The 19,466-nt window shown below is 46.0% G+C and overlaps 1 protein-coding gene across 1 annotated transcript in view; it reads right to left on the reverse strand.

The window, feature by feature from the left end:
* COTL1 (coactosin like F-actin binding protein 1) overlaps positions 1-19,466 on the reverse strand; it is a 21,344-nt gene continuing 1,878 nt past the window's right edge. Inside the window, exons 3-4 of the mRNA XM_064670970.1 lie at positions 10,688-10,845; positions 1-1,346 (exon numbers count right to left, since the gene is read on the reverse strand). Of these exons, the coding sequence (XP_064527040.1) occupies positions 1,236-1,346; positions 10,688-10,845 (269 nt within the window). The 3' untranslated portion in view covers positions 1-1,235. The remainder of the gene's footprint in view (positions 1,347-10,687; positions 10,846-19,466) is intronic.

The following is a 19,466-nucleotide window of genomic DNA, read 5'->3' on the forward strand; positions in this document are numbered from 1 at the left end:
TGTTCTTGAAAAACATTTATTTCTGGAATGGGTTTATAGCACTGACTCCCAAGCCCCACAGTTTCTCCCAACACATAATTCTGGGGACAGTAATCTTTGATGGAAAAAAAAAAAAAAGAGCCATACAAAGAAGCCCCCAAACAAACAGTTTGGTACCAAACTGTGCCCAGGTTCTCTCTGGACCTCTGATGTTGAATGTTTCATCCCAACTGGGACAGAGCTGCCCTGCTCCATCCCTTGGTCCCAGCTGCAGGATGGTTACACTGCCAAAGGCCCCAAATAACTGAGGATGTTGTGTTTAACTGCAAAATAACCAGGGGGGACATGGGCAGAGAAGGATTCAGCTGCTGCTATTTTTGCAGACATCATTTAAAAAGGAAATCTATGCATTCCAGTTTCACCTCCTGAGCCCCAGCGTTAGGAAAGTCAAATACAAACCCAGAGACCAACGTACACAAAATAGTGACCAAGTGTCCAGACATTTCTAAGCCCCTCAGTTTACTGTGCCATGATACCTCCAAAAAGCAACAAAACCCTCACTTTCGGATCATGGTGGATCTTATTTTTAAGAGGGAGGGGTAGAGATACAGCACATATCATAGCAACTGTCAAGCAATGTTTAAGGCAAATTTATTCCCATTATTAGGAGTCAAAGAATTTCTATGTTTGTTCACTTTGTTGTTTAAGCTGTTATATGTCTCAGCTGGACATTCAAGCTTAGATGATTTAATCAAAGTTTGAGGGAAGTCAACTCAAGCTGATCTGAGCCTAGAACAGCAAAAAAATATTATTCCCAAGAATATCAGTCAGAACAAATTCTTTAAAAAATTAAAATAATTGATGTTCAGAACTCCCCCAAAACTTTCTTCCTTCAGAGACCAGGTTGAGCCCAACTAAAACCCGCAGACATGAAGAAGGACACAGTGGCAAGCCTCTACAAACACAGGGCTGAATAGGACCAAAGCAGAACCAAACCTAAATTCCACAGATGCAAGAACATGGACAGAGTTATGAGTAAAAAAAAGTGCAGAAAAAAGAAAAACAGAAGCCTAGAGAGGGATGTTTAATGAGACGAAATGAAAAATAAAAGTCCACTGTATGGAAAAAAGGGAGTTCTTAGGTGCAGCCACAGAAAGCTGGGGATTTCAGTTGCCTCATCTCTCAGTTGTGTTAGTTTGTTGTGCCTTTCCCCTCCCTTTTGAGATCCAGGTGATGGTGCCAGGAGGTTCACGTGTTTACTCAGTCTGTGCATCATAATTAGCCCCCCCTGCTTTCTTCAGCTCATTCTTGATGTAATCCTCATCCAGCTCTTTGTGGTCACTGATCACAAATTCTTTGGCAAAGTTCTGCAAGAGATAAAGAAAAAGCCTGTTAAAAAAGGGGGGATAATTGTCCAAAGAGCTGAATGAAGACGAGTTATGCAGCTTCCAGGGCTGTGTGAGCTGCATGGCCTGATCTCCTGTGGAGGGGATGATAAGCAGAAAGCTGTGGATGAGACAGAGGACTAGTGAAGGGAAAACCCAAGACTTAACCTGGAAAAATTTTATGTGTCTACTTCTACAGTCACCAACTGCAAGATCCAATCCTGCCCTGTGCCACAGCTCTTCCAGGTGATAAATGCACAGGCCAGGTTAGGTCGAGTTTCCTAAGCACTATGTGAAGTAAAACAGTCAAAATTGTTGACCTCCTAACCACCACTGACCCTCAGCATAATCTTGGGCAAGTCACTAATCCTCTCTGTGCCCTTTTTAGGACCCCTTCTCCTAAAAAAAGAACAGTACTACACAGAATAGAGTACACCACGGTGTCACACCCTGCCACTGAGGGGAGGATGCTTCAATTAAAGATTGAGCAACACACAGATGGTACCAAGAGCAAGTAAATCCATAGATTTACTGCCTCCTCCTCTCAACTGTCCAACACACATCGTGGCCAGACCCAAGATGCTGTACCAGACAGGCTGCTGCTGTTGTTAAAGGGCTCCACTATGCTCTGTGGTTTAATGATCCAAAGTGACCTTTGAGGACAGGCTTTATGAATACACTTGTGCACTGCAGGGCAGTTATCTCGCTGCTTGAGAGCTCTCTGCAGCTCCTGGGAGCCAGGCAAGCCCCAGGCAGCTCTGGGGTGGGAGGCTGTGAACAGAGAAAACCTTTCTGGGAGCAGAATGGGATCCCATGGTGTCTTTAGGGCGCTTGTCAGGGCAGTGTCACCTCAGTCAGGGATTTGTTCCCTTGCCTCACAGCAAGGCTGGCATCCATGTGTGTGCACAGACATTTCAGCAAACATGCTATTTGCTTCTTGCTTTAGCATTTTCCTTCCCTTCCTAACCACAACTGAGAACATTGCATGAGCCTCCCTTCCCCCAACCCACAGGGGTTTTACACAGCGTGACAAACACAAGCATCCCTTGCACTCGACCAAAAATATGAATTAAAATCCCAACAGCCCTGCTGCAATGCCTCAGGAAAGCTGCAATGCCTGGCTCCCTAGGCAGTGGGTGCCCAGAAGGGTGGTGGGCTCTGCCTGGGAGAACGAGACGATGCTCTGAGAGAGCAGCACTCATCTTGTCCGGGTCTCCCTGGCACTGGGACAGCCCTGGCACAGCCGTGGAGGGGGGTTCTAATTGGCTTCAGACTCTAAACCATGGGAGAGTTCTTTATTTGGCAGCGTCTCAAGGGTCTCAGTTTGGGATCAGAGCCGGGTAAAGGAGGGGGTGGAGGAGGATTCAGTTTGAAAGAGCCTCAGCACCTCTTTCATGCGGTGGAAGAAATGGAAGGGAGAGGAAAACAGCTCCCTCCCCCACGCCAGTCTCCCGGGCTGCGGCTGATCCTGTTTCACACTGTAGGAAATCCTCGCTCCCGGAGAGTTGCTGGGGGGAGGAAGCTCAGAGCAGCCGCGGGAGCCTTGTCTGCTCTGCTTGGCTGATCAGCAGCCACACAGAGTCCCCAGAAATAACAACCCCTTCACAGAGCCATTTGCTCTGCGCCTCAGTGGTCGGCTTTTGTGCTGTGGGGGCAGGCAAACATTACAGGCACTCCTCCACGTCTTGGCAGAGTTCAGGGAAAATGGGAAAGACATTGCTTTTTAGAGAAAAGAAAAAAATCCTTTTTTTTTTTTTTTTTTTTTTTTTGAGATGGGAAATAGAGAGGTGAACTGCCCAAACCATCAGATTCGGTCATGCTCACAAGAGTCCTACTTCCAAACTCTCCTGGGTGAGATCTCTGCAAAGCTCAGCTCTTGCTAAGACCAAACCAAAGATTTTTTCAGTGATTTGATGCTCACTGAGGTGTGCTATCTACACGAGTTTGGAGCTGAGCCTTTTCAATTCCTTTTCTATGTGCTACCAGGTTTAACAAATTTCCCTCACCTCGGGAAGATTATCCAGGACTACCTGAGTTCAGTGCAAGTCTTTGCCCTGACTTTAGTGAGAACTGAGGCAGGCCCATAAAATCATTTCCAAGAGAGATTCCATGAAAAGTGTGTGTATTTTATAAAAGAGGGGAGGGTTTACTTCAATGCCCACTCTGCAGAATCCAGCTGATTCTGAAGTTCAAACTGCAAGTGTGCTCATGCCTGAACAGAGGAAAACTAAATTATGTGTGCCACGAAGTAATTACAATTACTCAGATGTCTTCTCAACTAGACACTTATCCAGATGATTCCTGGGAGATGATCTGTGGGCATGAGCCACGATTTCACATCAGTACCACCAAGACACCTTGCACGGATTGAGCAATTTCCCCCTAGCAGTGGCCAGATGGGTTCTGCTCCTAGCCACTCTTAAATATCCTCTTAGCTGACTGGGCCACCTCTTGTGCCAGATTTGTACCCTCAGAGCACAATCTGGGTCATTGCTATTAATAACTCTTAGCTTTATTCCATTCTGTTAGGGTCCTCCTTGGTTCTTTGCACCAGCTCTTACCCACCATGGTGTCTCCCCAAGCCTGACCCCCAGGGGAGAAAGTGCTCTGGAGAGTTTGCTGCCTGGAACTTCTGATTTCAATATCCTGCTTGACCCTTCTCCAGCCACAGCCTCCCTCATCACTCTGAATTTACTGTCTGAGCTCTTTGGGGTTGAGCTTCTGCTCAGGGTGCAAATCCTGAGGTGAAGGGAGGCACGTGAATACTTTAGAGACAGCTGGGCCTACCTCCTGTGTCATCAGGGCAGGGGGACAGCAGGGACTGCAGCTCTCAGGTCCAGAGATTGGGCACCCGTGACCAACAGCAGCACTTTTCAGCCAAGGGCCATCTTATCCAGAGTTCCCTCTTTTTTGTCCCCACTGAAGCTGCCAGAATGTAAAGCTACTCCCAACTGATTTAATTGAGTCTGATTTTGGCTAGGCAAGGCAATGGGCTGTATTTAGTATTTGACTGTCATCTGCAATTATAAATAACTGATCACAGCACACCAGCTCCTGCAAGGCACAGGGAGAAATCTCAGCTCCCAGTGGCTCAAAGCAATGCCAACAGGATCCCACTTCAGCCAGATTGCTGCCCTGCCACCAGATATTCTTTCTGCCCTTAAGAGACTGGGCTGGGGAAAGTCCCTGCTCCCTCTTCTCTCATCATACCAGTATCTAATGCCTTTCAGGAGAACCAGAGGGGTTACAGCTGCCTAAGGCACAGTGCATCACTCTGATGCTTGGGCCCTTGATTTGCTGACATGTGTCTTCATTTTACATCCTCCACTTCCTTTTCTCTTCTCCTCCCCCCATCCCCAAGCTTTTTACAACCACAGCAAGCTCTGACAGTGAATTCTTGCCTTTGTATTCACCCCAGTCACCAGCAGCCTACAGATAACAAAAACAATGATGCCATTTATCTTTATCACTCTCACAACACAACAGTGACCACAGCCTCTCTGCTGTGCCTCTCAAATCATTGAACAGAGGGAGGTTTGCTCATGGTTCTTCAATACACCTGGGCATGTGCTTCATTTTGTGCCTGAATAGCAGAGGGTCACAATTTTGCAATCCAATCCCCTGGATCAACCTCCACAAGACACTATAGACTGAAAGGGCTCAAACCATGCAAGGCTGGATTGCAAAAAGTGAACCTAAATCTCTCCCTGGGAAGCATGAAATTTGTGCAGCAAGCTCAGTCCTTCCCTTCCAGCCAAATCTAAGGGGGAAAAAAAAAGGTGGAGTAGATTTTATTCCTATTCCAAGCTCTGAATGTTTAGCATATGGGCCATAAAATTTCCCTAAGGTGCCCAAGGGAAAATCTGTGTGGTGCAGATATTGTACCAAAATAGGTCTGCAGAGGCTCTTATAAATCCCAGCATGGGTAGGCCTGAAGCCAAAAGGAAAATCCTTGTATCATCTACAGACACTTGGGTTCTCAGCAGCTGAGGATGGTGCCAGGTAGTGCCAGAGAAGCTTCTTGACATTATTATTTACATTGGGGCTTGTAGCTTGATATCCAGAATCCTCAGTTCTACTGTGCTTAATATCACGAGTCCCATCCACTGGTCATCTTATTTTCAGTGCATGTCCCATGTTTCTTTTCCAGTCTGGTGTGATCCCAGACCTGGGGTCATGGGGAAGAAAGGACATGTCCTGTGGCTGCAGCAGAGATAAGTCCTGGCAGGGCTTCTCTGAGTACAAGAAGTGCTGTGAAGTGCCAAGCACCTGCAGCAGGACAGTACCACTGCCCCACACTGCTCAGGCTGCACCAGAGCTGGTCCTGCACTCAGCCCTCAGGCTCCAAGCTACCACTAAAAACCCTCTCTTCGCATTTACTCCCTGCCAATTTTCACATGGACCAGTTCCAGCCACTGGGAGAAGCCAGCCCAAACTTCTGGCAAACACATCTCTCAGCAATGGGAAACTACATTTCAGCTGATCTGCAAATTCTCCCTGTCTGTGCTGCATCCCACTGGAAAAGTCACAGGGCTGTGTGTCAGACGAGGGGTGATGAGCAGCTGCTGATTCTGGCCTGAAAAAGTTACTTTAAAAGTTACCACCTTCTCTAGATTCAGACTAGTAGTTCTTGTTAATCCATACCCATTTGGTATGGTCATCACAGTAAACCAGAACAGGAAAAACAGTCAAAAAGGAAAATTTCATTTGCTTTCCCAGCAGGATCTCACTCACCCTTGTGAGAAAGACTCTCAAAGCCACCATGATGTGGCTGTTACCCTGTGAGTTTGATTTCCTGACTGCCTCTAAAAAAGCTATTAAACCACCTTCTGTTTAGACCTCTGTACTAACATGAGGAACCTAAAGCACACATGTGGAGTTCTATGTGTTGTATCTGCCCCAAGACCAGGGACAGTGACCCCAAAAGTGGGTCCACCCTCATGAGGCTCCAGCATCAGTGCAGTGAGGAAGCCAGAGGACAAGGGAAAGGTGAGCAAGGAAAGATCTGGCCATGAGCTCTAAAGCAGGAACTCAGAAGACTTGTTGACATCATGAAAACCAGGCAAATTCCTCACCAAAAATAATAATGAATGAAATGCCACGAGTATTTGCTCACAGAAACAGAGCTGTTTTACCCTGAATATGATTTAGGCAAATAATAGAGCATATGACTTTGTGGGGGAAGGAATGCTGATGAAAACAGAGAAGAGTCAAAATCCATGGAAAATAAGACAAACTGGTAAAGGTTGGGCAGTTCCTTTGCTGAGACAGCCCTGCAGGAGAGGAATTCAGTCCTGTCAGGAGAAAGACCTCAATGCTGCCTAAAGAAGGGTTAAAATGTCCTGGTAGGAAATGCAGTCATGAAGGGCAACAAGTTCACAGAGAGGAAGTTCACTCAGAGGGAAACCAAGTCCTGTTTTCAGTTCTTGAACATTTACATCCAAACCATCCCACTTCAGCACCGGGTGCCACTCCCAGCCCCACAATCCCTGTGCCTGGGCTTGTCCCTGCTCAAAGAACATCATCCCTCTGCCTCTCCTCAGAATAAACAGGGCCCTTCACTGGAAGGTTTGATGCTCCTGTATTTAAACCCCACCACTGTCAGGTTCCACCTTGCAGGAATTTTTATGGCTGAGCTGAACCTCGTGCTGGCTGCCATTCCCAGCCACATCAAACAGCTCACAATAGCCTTGATTTCTGGGTTTAAGCTGACTGACCTGTTCCACCTGGGCCTCTGGGATAAAAGAGGTCAAAACAACAGCCCTCAGAGCACAGAGAGTCTCCTGGATGGATTTGTGCAAAGGTTGAATGAGCCACAGCTTGTGCACGTAAAGGCAGAACCATTCTTACTGTTAGGGACACAAAACATGAGTTCAAGACCAGCTTTGGATGATCTTTTTAGCCAAGTAGAATATATGCCCAAGGCCCTTCCACTGAGGGGGTCTCTCCTGGCAGCTGGTACAACCTTGGTGTCACAGTGACCAAACTGCAGCTGTGCAGAGGACACAACTGCTGTGGCTGTCCGTGCACATCTGCACAAGGTGAGACACACTGCTGTTGATGATGACAAATAGATGCAGCCTTGGAGCTGAAGTCATCCTGACTTACTGTTGCATGAGGCTCTCAGCTGTTTAGATCGTTCTAGATGTAGGGTTAGCCTGTACCTCAGAAATTAACTCCCAAACATCTTAAGCAACAGTCTGAAAAGCACAGGATGTTGTGTGCAACTTCTGTCACCCCTGGGTTTGTCCTTGGCCTGGACAAAAGCTCAGTGGATAAAAGATGGAATACTGCATCACCCTACTCCATGTCTCCATTTAAGCAGCAGTCACCACACATTAATTCTTAGCTAGACTCTTAAGAAGATACAGATAAATACTCGTTCCCCATCCTGGCCTTACTTCTAACCTGCTCTCAGCTGAACTACTTGGACCGGATTGCAGGCTTGATCCAAGATTTCCAGCTGAGTTAAAGAAGAAAGGATGGAAAATAAATATCAGTGGAAAAGAAAAAAAAAAAGCTATGGAATGTTCCTTAAATGCATTTTTTTACAGTCCAAAAGAAATACAATAAATGCAAACCCCATTTTCCAATAACATTAAAGAGGGAATAAGGATAGTTCCAAATAAGCCAGAAGAGCTGACTGTCAGCTAGTACAGATCAGAACTATGGCTATTTGCACCAGATGAGATACATCTCTGTAATTTTACAGTTATTACAGCTAAAAATCAATTGTCCTTTCTTCCTGAGAGATTTTCTGGCAACCTCCTGCACTTGCTATCAGCACTGCTTCCCCAGCCACCTCCCTAGAGATTTCCCAGCACCTGCTCCCCCTTCCAAGGGAGGAACACAAAAGCGAGGGCAGGCCAGCTCCTCTCCCTGCTTTGTGATAGTTCATCCTTCTGTTCAGAAGCCCATAATCTACCCTTCACCACTTAATATCCCTTGTGTTTTCCGTGTGGCAGGTGCTTCCAGGAGGCTGTTAACAGTCCCCATGTGGGAACACTCTTTATCCCGCAGAGGCACCGCCGTGGGTTGCGGTGGGTTGTGCTCGCAGGCGGTGCTTGCACTGACTGTCTTTCACTTTGAGTGTCCTGGTAAAGAACAACATTTATTGGTGTTTGCTCAGCTCTGAGCAGAGCTCAGCCAGAGCTCATCAACACACCCACAGCACAGCAGAGGATACAAAGCAGGAATCCCCTCAACTGCAGCCTCAGTCTTAAATAAAGACCCACAGTTGCTTTGGCAAATATCACAAGATAGTGAGAGCCCTTCAGGTTTCACTGAGGGCTTCCAAAAATTGTTCTAGAGTCCCAGCCTATCCCTTCTGTAGATCACAAAACCAAGGCTGTACAAAAAGCCTCCTTGTGCCACCCTCCTTTGGAAGGAGAGCCATGGCACACAGGGGGCCTGCAGAGAGTCAGACTGCAGCAACAGCCCACATTCCCTTCAGGGTTTGTTACGAAAATATTCCCACTTTAGGGCACTACTTATTCCAAATGATGAACCAACACTGACTCAGATTTGTACTTTATCATTACAGCAAAAAACCAACTGCATTTTTCTATGAATAACTCACACCATAAAATAACCCCTGTAAAAATCAGAATACTGAGAAGGTACCTGAAGGTCAAGAGAATTAGTAAGTGTGAAATAGCTCAGGGATAAAATCCCTCCACTAAATTTCAGCTGGACTTTTTTGTCCTTTTTTATTTTGACAATCTGCAAGGTCATGTGCATAAAAAGAAGAAAACAGTTCTGCTTTTATCCCAGTCTACTCAGAGGGATTCAGTTGCACATGTAGAACTATTCAAAACAGTTGTCAAGATAATTTCTTCTGGCCAGGAGATCACCATGGCCATGACATTCAGAAGTGCTTTGCAGTGGGTTATGGACAAGGTTGCTCAGTAAAAGTGTATTAAGCACCAGTTGTATTGGTTTTGTATCTTTTAGTACAGACTAATTGGAATATGAAAGCTTTTAAGTAACAGCCAAGAGTGGTTAATGTTCCACCAGGTTATTAACTCGTACAGACTACTAATCAAAGATGAAACAAGTGAAATTGCAAATTATATGTAACAGACCTGAGGGACAGATCTTAGCACAGAGCTCAGGAATGCAATTCAACTCAACAGGAATACATTGTCTAAACAGATTTTAAAAAAATCTTGGGCTTAGTGACTCATATAAGAGTCATTCATTAGTACTCTATAATTTAATCTTCAGCTACAATTACACTGTTTCAGCTGCTTCCCATGAACAGAGACTTGCTTTCCTATCTCTCAGGTGTCATTCTGGAAGTTTCTTTTCAGATTGGACCCCTCTTTGTCATCGTCATTCTGAAACATTTATCACCAGTGCTTATCTTCTGAAAGGATAGGAATGTATTACATTCTTCATGCTTCTTCTCTAAATATAATCTTCTGTATCACATAAACCACCAAAATTTGAGGGAGACTTCTTTCTCACCCTTCAATGTTCTGTTGGGAGATTTCTTTACATAGGAAAGAGCTCAGTTATTGGGGGAGATTAATTTAATCATCAGCCCATTCTCCAAGTGCATAAGCAAGATCATTTCTCAGGCACTGGTGAACTGGCTCTATGTTTAGTTCAAAGAGCTAATCTTGCTTTAAATACTTCTTCAGAGGAAACTTGTTAAAACATGAGCATGTCCTCCATTACAGTCAGTGTTCCAGCAATGGTTCTGTGCAGCCTTTTCCACAAGTCACTTCTCCCCTGGCTGTTGCTTGTTCTCACTCACTTGGACCGAGCACATTTCTCTTTTCCCTGCTACACCCAAAGCCAAACAGAAGACTATTCAAACCTAGTTAGCTATTAAAGAGCCATTAGTTAATTGGCACTGATAGGGACTTCAGACTTTGGTTGATTAGGTCCATGAGTTCACTGTGCAGAGACAAAAGGCCTCCAGGGAAGTTTAAACAAGGGTGTGGGTTTTCCTGTTTAATTTTACCTTCTTAACTTAATATTGCTCTCTGTCATTCAATATTATATTATTTCCATATCAAGGAAGGAGATGGGAAACATCTTAGTGGTGACAAGGAGGGGAGTGCACATATTCCCTCCTCATGAAATAGTTAAGACTGCCTTAAGCTCAAAGGTGCTTCTTTATGCCTGAGTGCTCAAAGGGCAGATGTTAAGCCTTCCTAGTAGGAAGACAGGCAATAGGAAACTGTCTTCTTTTTAAAGGATTAACTACTAAGTTGAAGGATGATCCAGTCCTTCCTCCTCTCTCCCCTCCTGCTGGTGTTTGTACAGCTGACAGCGACGAGAGCGGGTGGGTGGGAGCAGAAGGATGAGGTTACCTGTACTACTTCTTTGACCAGAGTCTTGTCAGTCCCAGTTTTGGCTCTCTGCAGGCCACTGACATCCTCTCCAATCCAGGTGATGAGGGCAAACTTGACTCTCTTGCTCATGGCATCGCCGGTGGTGAATCGGACAAAGCCAAACAATCGGACATCATCTGCAGAGACAAAAGGGATAAAATGGTTAAACCCAGAGACTCCCCTGCCTTCCCACTTTCCAGGGTGAGACAATTGCTCTCAAAGACCAAGGCAAGGCACTGATCCCATGTTACACTGCCAGCATTTGGGGTTAACAGGGGGCTCTGCTCATACAGCCTTTGCCTCCAAGGTGTGCTTTACCTGAGTTAGGTCTGCCTCTTCCTGGGCTGCTCTGAGTTACTGGGAGGAAACCGCCTGTGCTAGGCACCTCACCTCACATTATTTTGCTGCCAGTGAGTCTGGAAATGGCTAAAATACAGTCAGCAGGCAGGTCAAGAACACAGAGCTAACCCCAGGTCCACATTCAGTCACATCATTCATCTGCAGGTCACTGGTCAAGAAGGGAAGAAAGTCATTTCCCAGTGTCTGTTTCTTACAGGATAGCAGGAATAGGGTCACATTTTATAACATTCCCCAGAAACTGCCCATTGTGCAAATCTGATCCTTTCCCCTCCTTCCCTTCAGCAACATTTCTGGCTCACTTGTAGTATAAGTTTTAAAAGAAGGAGGGAAGAAGAAGGAGCAAAAGAAAAATTCTGCAATTACTTTCCCAGATGTGTTTTTCTACTCCTTCTGAAGGCCTGGAGAGAAAAGTATTGGATTTTAGAACTGTCCTGGTCTTTGTTTCATGGCTGGTTTATCCTGTATCATGCCAAACTGGAGTTATTTAGCCTGGCCATATGTGTGAAAACTTTGTAAACTCTCATCTCAAGGAGTTCCTTCCTCCATTGCAGGGTGACCCATCAGCAGGGGCAGTTGGGCACTTTCCTGATCACAGGGCCAGCCTTGGAGCCATGTGGGATTTGGAGCCTTCCACCAGGATTGGGCAGAAAGCTGAGCAGATGGGCAGTTGTGCAATCATGGAATACACCTAATCATGGCTTCTTCATCTGCTAGAGGTCACTCAAGGCCTTTTAAATGAGATGACTCAGAACAGAAGAACAAACGTGCTGTTTGAGAATCACGTCAATCCTGGTTGCACTTGTTGTGACCAGTTCAAAGTGCTTTATAGTGAGTTGCTGTCTTGACTATTTGCTAGATGAAAATCAGGCTCCAGGTGTAACAATGACTGCCAACATCCCATCCCTGATCCCAGCATGCTCCATGAATGCTCAGGACAGCCCCAGGAGCTTTGGGAATAGGGGAGAAGCAGCTCTTAATAGCTCATCCTCAGAAAATAAGCTGCTAGAGACCAATGCAAAAAAAAAAAAAAAAAAAAAAAAAGGAGTGATATTCTCTGCAAGCTGACATATTTCAGAGCTTCTTTAACACTTTGATTTGCCAAGGTCTGAGTAAAGAGAAATTCCCCCTGATAAAAGAGAACACTTTTATAAGTCTGAAAAAATCCACCTATTCTCTCTCTATTTTCTTTTCTCTGTATCTTTTTTTTGCCACCGACAGAGGAATATTAGGAAAACTGGAAAATGGGTGTAGGGGTATGTGTGAGCCAGTACAGTGTTTAAAACGAGCTTCTCTGAAGATTTCAAAATTGAAACAAAGAGAAAGAAAGATCTTATTCAAAGGAAAAATCCGGATGGATCTTTGGAAGGAGAGAAATAGATGTGTATTGACAGTGCAGGCAAACAAACTTCTCTCTCAGTTACCCTGTTACTGGTGAGTACAAGAAAGGCACGTAGAGACTCCTGTTTCTGACAGCAAATCCTCTTCCCAAGATTGATTAGAACCATAAATGAACCGACAGCCAGGAAATACCCAAGGTGAAGTGAGACAGTAAATCCCCTAACGTTACAATTAACAGCTCCATGAGAAAGCCTTGCTCTCCAGGTCTGACAGTAAAGAAGGCCACGCTCTGCTCAGAACTGTTCTGTGGCTCCTATGGGAACACAGTGCTGGAAGGCACTTTAATGTCACCAAGTCCTGGCCTCTACTACACTGTGATGGAGTCACAGCCCTAACCATGGACCCCTCACTTTCCACCTCGAGTCTGTAGGGTTTTCATCCCTGCCCCTCCCACCAAAGGCTGTTACAGAGCCTGAAGACTGGACTATCCTCTTTATAACAAAGATAATGGAAAAACATAGTGAATGTGAAAAAGCAGTGCTTTTTCATAGCAGCACAGAAAGGAAGTTCCAGGGATGCCCCATCCCTGGAAGCGTTCAAGGTCAGGCTGGACAGGGCTTGGAGCAACCTGGGCTCGTGGAAGGTTTCCTACCCATGGCAGGGGGGTTGGAACTGGATGATCTTTAAGGCCCCTTCCAACCCCAACAATTCTGTGATTCTATGATTCTGTGAATTTATCAGCATAACTTCAGTTGGACATGAATGCACAGCTCACTGGCAGCAGCAGGATTTGCTTCTCAGCAGAAGAGTTTCAGTGCCTTCCCATCCTGCCTGAAAGCAGCTCGATCCGTGACACCAAAGGGAGCCAAGCCCAGCAATTCCAGCTTTTATCCATTAGATAACCTGCTCCTCAGTGAGTATGAGCAACTCTTACTTCACCATGTTCAGTCCCAGTAAGTTTAGTGAGCACCTGGGGTTGGACGTGGGGCTCTGAGTCACCATCGCGGTGACTCAGGGCTGGTTCCCTTGTAGGGGCTTGATGGGTTCCACCTCAGCTGGGTGCTGCCTCCTCCTGTGTCCCCGTGGGGGTTGTATCCCCACCAGAGCAGCATCTTCAGCTGCCACAACTTTCAGTCCAGTGTATTTAGTACAAACCCCCAAAATGTGATGCTTTAACTTGATGTGCCGGTGTGTGAATTGTGGCAGCTGAGGAGCCTTTCAGATGAAGCTGAGAGGGAATGTGAATTGGAGCCCTCAGCAATTAGCATGTCTGTTCCTAAAAGGGCATCAGGGATGGATGTAGAGGTTTTTAGCACTAGCTCAGCCTGGGTATAAGCCTCTCCAACTGCAGGTCGAAATCCCTGAGCAGAAGTGGTTGAGTTTCACAATTAGTCTGAAGCATGTTCAGAGTGATAAGGGGATCAAAATGCAAGTTCTTTCATACTCCCAGGTTTCCTCTTTCACAGTTAATCAGTTCCACCCTGCCAGATCACCTCACCACGCTGGAAGCCATCAATGTCACCAGTGCCAATTCCCTGAGAAATCTCAAGGTATAAACATGCACCACCCCCTTTCTCACACAAAACCACTTACAGGGGTTTTAGGAATTTGTTGGCTGTGAGGGAGAGCATAACAAATCATAGAGAGACAGTGTAGATTTCCTCTGAAAGAGGAAATCCTGCCTAGAGCTGTGCAACCCCCTTCCTAGTCACTGAGCCATGAATTTCAGGGCAGAGAGAAGCAAAAAACAGATCTGGGTAGAACGGAAATAGCAGCTTTATTTGAGAAAATCTCACAAGTTACAAACAGCAGAAATGAACAGTGTCAGTTCCATTAATACCACTACTCCCTTCACTATGGCTGGACAGCAACAGGGCTCTACAAACAGTGAGGAGCAAAATGAATGTCTTAATGAGCATCAGCTGATATTACTCTCCGAACTCCTTATTTATCACTAGGCAGAATTTTCCAAATATTCTGATTAAGATGCCCTTGGCTGTCAAGAAAGCTTGATGCCAAGCTGCAGAGGTTTCCTTGATGGTGTTCTTTTTTTCCATCCACTCAAGCCCTTTGGTTTGTACTGAAAAATTCCCCATTAGATTAAAATGCACTGACTCATCAGTAAAAGACAATAGCTGCAGGAAAGAAATACACTGTCAAATTGTCGTGGTCTTATCTTAGGGCTCTGAATGGTCTGAGACATGCCAGGACAAAACCACTGCTCCCAGCTTCACCTGCCTGCTGGCTCAAGGTCAAATACAGCAAGGCAGGTGATGGAGTGATCTGCTTTTGTGTTCTGTCCAACAATGAATTACTGATAGCACGTGGCAGGTTTCATGAGGATTTATTTTGTTTGTTTCAACTGGATTAATTTTAGATTAATTAGTCAATTTTCTACCTCATCAGTCACCCCTGTAGCCCCATGGCTAGAAATGCAGACAGAAAACTTCCCTACCTCTTACTACGCTGTTTTTTTCCCCTCTTAAACCCTGTGCTGAAGCCCATATATCTCCTGCAGTGCTGCCTTGCTCCATGATGACATGTTCATTAAGTCATCTGACGTGTTTGACCCCAGGACCATGACCACAGGGCTTGCTGTGGCTGTGGCACCAAACCTTCTCCATGGAACTCAGGGTGGCTGACGTGAGTACAGGAACACAAATGAAGGGGGGGATGACCCCACACTGACTTCTCTGGCTTTCTCTGGTCCAGTGAAGCCACCAGCAGCATTTCATCACAATGAGTTGCTGCTACCCCAGTGACAGTGGCCCTGTTGTCTCTCTGTCCTGACCTGGGAGAGCAGAGTGAGACCAAACAGGGGATCCAGCACATCTTTGTTCTCCTTCCCTTAAGGAAGGAATGGTTGTGTTTGTTGGCCAGAATTAAGGTCCAGGCAGGCCCCAAAACACGGAGCAGGTATGAGGTACAACCCTCTTCTGTACCTGCTCCCATCCCAGCAGGATGGTAAAGCAATGCCATTTTAATTAAGCATCACAAAACTGAAGGCAGAGAGTCACTGTGTCAGTGCAGAACTCGACCTGAGGAGTTATTCCTGCAGAGATCAATAAGAATATTCCCTAAAAACACCTCCTGTCCATAAGCAAGGGACAGTCTCAGCCATGGCTCCAGCTGGCAGCCAGGAGATCACTGTGACCCTGCCAAGAGCAGGGAGGGCACAGGGGCAGGGGAAGGCTGCAGCCACAGCATGAAATTCCCATAAGCCACCCATGGCCCCAGGTCTTCCTTTAAATAGCCTTTAAGGGAAAGCAGGAGAGATGAACATTTAAGAGGAAAATTAAAAGCAGTAGGAGACTGATTTACAAGGCCCATTTTAGCAACTTAAGATGCAGCCAAATGCAGATAAGCACCTATCTCATTATATGTCCTCGTGTGTTTTTACAAATCTTTCCTACAACCTCAGGTGCCAACAGAACTTTGGTGATCTCTCAACTCTTAGCTCCTAAATTTTTATATGCAGGCCAAGCTTTATGGGACAATTGATCTAAGCCTAAAAGAACTGTATTAGGAGCTGACTCTATTTCCTAATATTTTATGTCAACCCCAAATGATTTTATAGGGTATTTATTTCAGACCAAAGATTTTCAGTTCTTCCTCCTGCTGAATGCACAGTGTGGTTTGGCCTGATCTTTTCAGACACATGAATAACTATCCCATTTCATGCTGTCATTGCAATTATTTATCTGGACTGGGGCTTTCCAAATAAAAGGCTCATTATTTCTTTTGTCAGAGATGCATTGAAAACAGCTGTTCACATATGGCATGGGATGGGGGTGAGGGGGAAATACAGTCTTCCAACCTCTCTGTTGCTTAATAGCAGAACACACATTCAAAAAAAAATGAAAGTAAACCATAGGCAGAGATGATGCTCTGCTGCTTCCTAATACAGACCCTGAGACAACTGTCCAGGGCACTCAGGTACTACTGACACACACACAAGTTTCACAGGATGTCATTTCAGTTGTTAAGTCATTCTATTCTTCTCAGCAACAGCATCACCAGCCGGGTTATAAGACTTTGAAATTAAGAAGAGCAACACAAAACCTTCACATCCTTCTGTACAGTAACCTTCAACTCTTATCTGTGTTTCTGGCTTCATATCCACCAGCTCAGCTCTGGTTTTCATTCAAAGTGTACTGATGGCACGTACTACTAACCACCAAATTAATGCTATGTCTGGACCCACGCCATCTGCAGAGGCAAGAGCTGTAACTGGGAAGTAAAATGGCTCAGAAGCCTTGAATTAAGTCTTTGTTTAATGCAGAGGTAATCTGTGCTGTTAAGCCCAACCGAAACAGTCCTTAGCCACAAGACACAGGAGGTGTCTGCACTGAGTGTTTAGTAACCCTGACACAATGAATGTCCTCAGCTTTTATCTCCAGACTCTTCGGATCAGACAAACACAGTCACGTAGGTTGGTCATTAGTCAGGACTACAAGATGAAGAGCCACCAGCAGCCACCTCCTACTCACAGCAGGATGTGCCAGTGGGTTAGACCAACCTCCTTGACTTTATTTTGGGCTAGACTGGAGGAGAGGTGTGCACACATCTGGGTGTGGTCTTTGGAGGACAGAGGAGACACTGCCTGACACTAGAGCAGAGTCTACTTCCTCTCAGCCAGTGTGTAGTGACTGACACAGGCCTTGACAGCAACAGCACGACAGTGACTGACACACAGAAGTCCAGGGTTCAGCATCGCCCTGGGACCCTGAACAAAAGGGCACTGAAGTAGATTTTCTATCCAGGTTTCCTTCCTGTAAGAGGGGCTACTGCTGTCCCCAAACAGGAGGATGGGAAAAGGATGATAGTTTGATGATGCAGTTTGTTAAACTTCTCTGCTAGAACACAAAGCTTAGTAAAGAGTTCAGAAACAAAAAGCCTCCACCCCAGGATATGTGACGTGTAGGTTTGATGTGCAACACGTTTCTGAGAGTAGAGCAGTGGAACAATGAAACCCACAGCAGGAACACCGGGTGCAGTAGCAGTTCCTGGCCTCACCACCCCAGAAGCTCAGCACCTCTCTGTGTGTTCCTCCAGCAGCAGCCACAGAGTGTGGCTGAGGTGTGCAGGGCTGGAGGTGTGCAGGGCTGGTCCCTAACAGGGCCTCTTTGAACTGCTACTTCCTTTAAAAGAAGCTATTTCAGTCTCTTGCTTTTCCCTTTGTCCTCAAGGCTCTCATTCCCCGAGGAGGTTTGCAGAATCAGCAATGGGCTGGGCATGAAAAGGGTTATGGATGAGGGGGAGGAAAAGCAAAAATACAACCCTGCCACCAACAGCCCCCTCCAGCCCTCCCTAACCCCTGCCACTGCACAAGGCAGGACATCCACCACAGGCAAATGTTTCCCAGAGTGGTACAAAAGCTCTTCTTGGTCTCAGAGCCACACAAATTAGCACACACTGTGTGCACCATCACTCAGTGCCCTGGAGGGCAGCAATGTGTACGAAGGTGCTTTTAATGAGAATGGTTATTAAAGAAAGCAGGGACTCAGATGTTTGCAGCTCAGAACGACACTGAGGTAGCTGGTTCAGAAAGCAGAACAGAGCAAGCTCTGATGGTGACTCTTTGCACACTGAGGTTTTCAATCCCAGCTCCAGCTCCCACCTTCAACCACCAAATTGTGCTCAGCTTCTACCACAGGCAGCTGCAGCACTTTGTGGCTTTCAGGGCAGTGGTTTTCATAAAACAGGAAAGTTTATTCTGATAACAGTTTTTTTAATCTTTTAGTCATATTTTCTGAAGCTGTTTGCTTTGATAGCAGCTCTTCTCCCCTCCAGCAAAATGTAAGAGACCAGCAGGGAAGAGACGTAGCTATAGGAAGGAATAATATTTAGCAGCTCTTCCCATCCCTTCCTTCTCTTCTCTACTGACTTTGTTTCAGTAGATATACTCCAACCAGCTCTACTTCATGGCAACATTTGGCACCTTTCTTCCAGATGGGAAGCAAAGCTGCAACTTCGCTGCTGGCACAAGGCTTGATTTCTGACTCTGTCTAGCAGGCCAGGTGAAGGTTTGCTGCACAGATGGAGGCTCCAAAACTTCCATTTCCTCCTCCCCCAACTGCTGCACCATAATTCGTGGGTGGAGGAAGATCCTTTCCAGCTCTCAGGCAAGGACCAGGTGCCTGAATTTGCCTCACTCCTTAAGCTTCCAACAACTGTGCTGTGAGTTAGATCTGAGGACAACCTCTTGGCCCTGGTCTGCCAAGGAACAGCCCTCCAGCTGCATGCTAAGGGAGAGGGAAAGAAGGAACAGGAAAAGGGAGCAGTGGAGCAGCTATAAGGGATTTAGCTCCCCATTAAAGGCTAACAATAGGCCACAGCCTACCCCACAGTGCCGCTTCCTTTACCATGCTTATTTATAAAATATACAAAACTTCCTTTATTTTTCTGTAAAAATGCCTCAGTACTGGGACCAGTTTGGCACTTTGCTGGTGTAAAACAAGATTTCCTTAAGCTCTGTCTGTTTGAATACCCTGTTTATAAATACAGGTTTGGCACATGCCAGCCATGGCAAGAACACAGAACTGGCCAAACTCCCAAGTGCAATATGTGCCTCCATTAGTTGTCATCCCACCCAGCCCAAATGGTGCCTGTGCTCTGCCAAAGCCCCTCTTGCCTGCTCAGCCACTCGCTAAATGGATTCTCTTTGCTACAAAAGGGAGGAGAGGAAGTTCTTGAGAGGGTGCCATCCAGACAAAATGTTAACAATCAACTCAGACAAAAGAAAGACATGGACTCTGTAAAGGCAGGAAGAGAGAATACACGGGGAAGGCTCCTCTCTCCTCTGCAAGACTCGGATGTCTGGAGGTGCTGGAGATGCTCAGTTGTTTTGGCCACAAGAGGAGACAGAGAACATGGGGCTCAGATACTGAAGTCATTGACCTCCCAAGAAAACTACTGACCACTGGCATGAACTTCCAAAGTGCTGAGCCCTGGGCATCCCCATGTGTCAGGTAATTGCTTTTTCCCTTCTGTTGTCCATGAAGAAGAGTTGAGTGGGAAGGAGTTTCTTCACTGCAGGATATCAGCTCCTCTGACATCA

The sequence above is a fragment of the Pseudopipra pipra genome, chromosome 14 (assembly GCF_036250125.1).
Source record: "Pseudopipra pipra isolate bDixPip1 chromosome 14, bDixPip1.hap1, whole genome shotgun sequence".
NCBI lineage: Eukaryota > Metazoa > Chordata > Aves > Passeriformes > Pipridae > Pseudopipra > Pseudopipra pipra.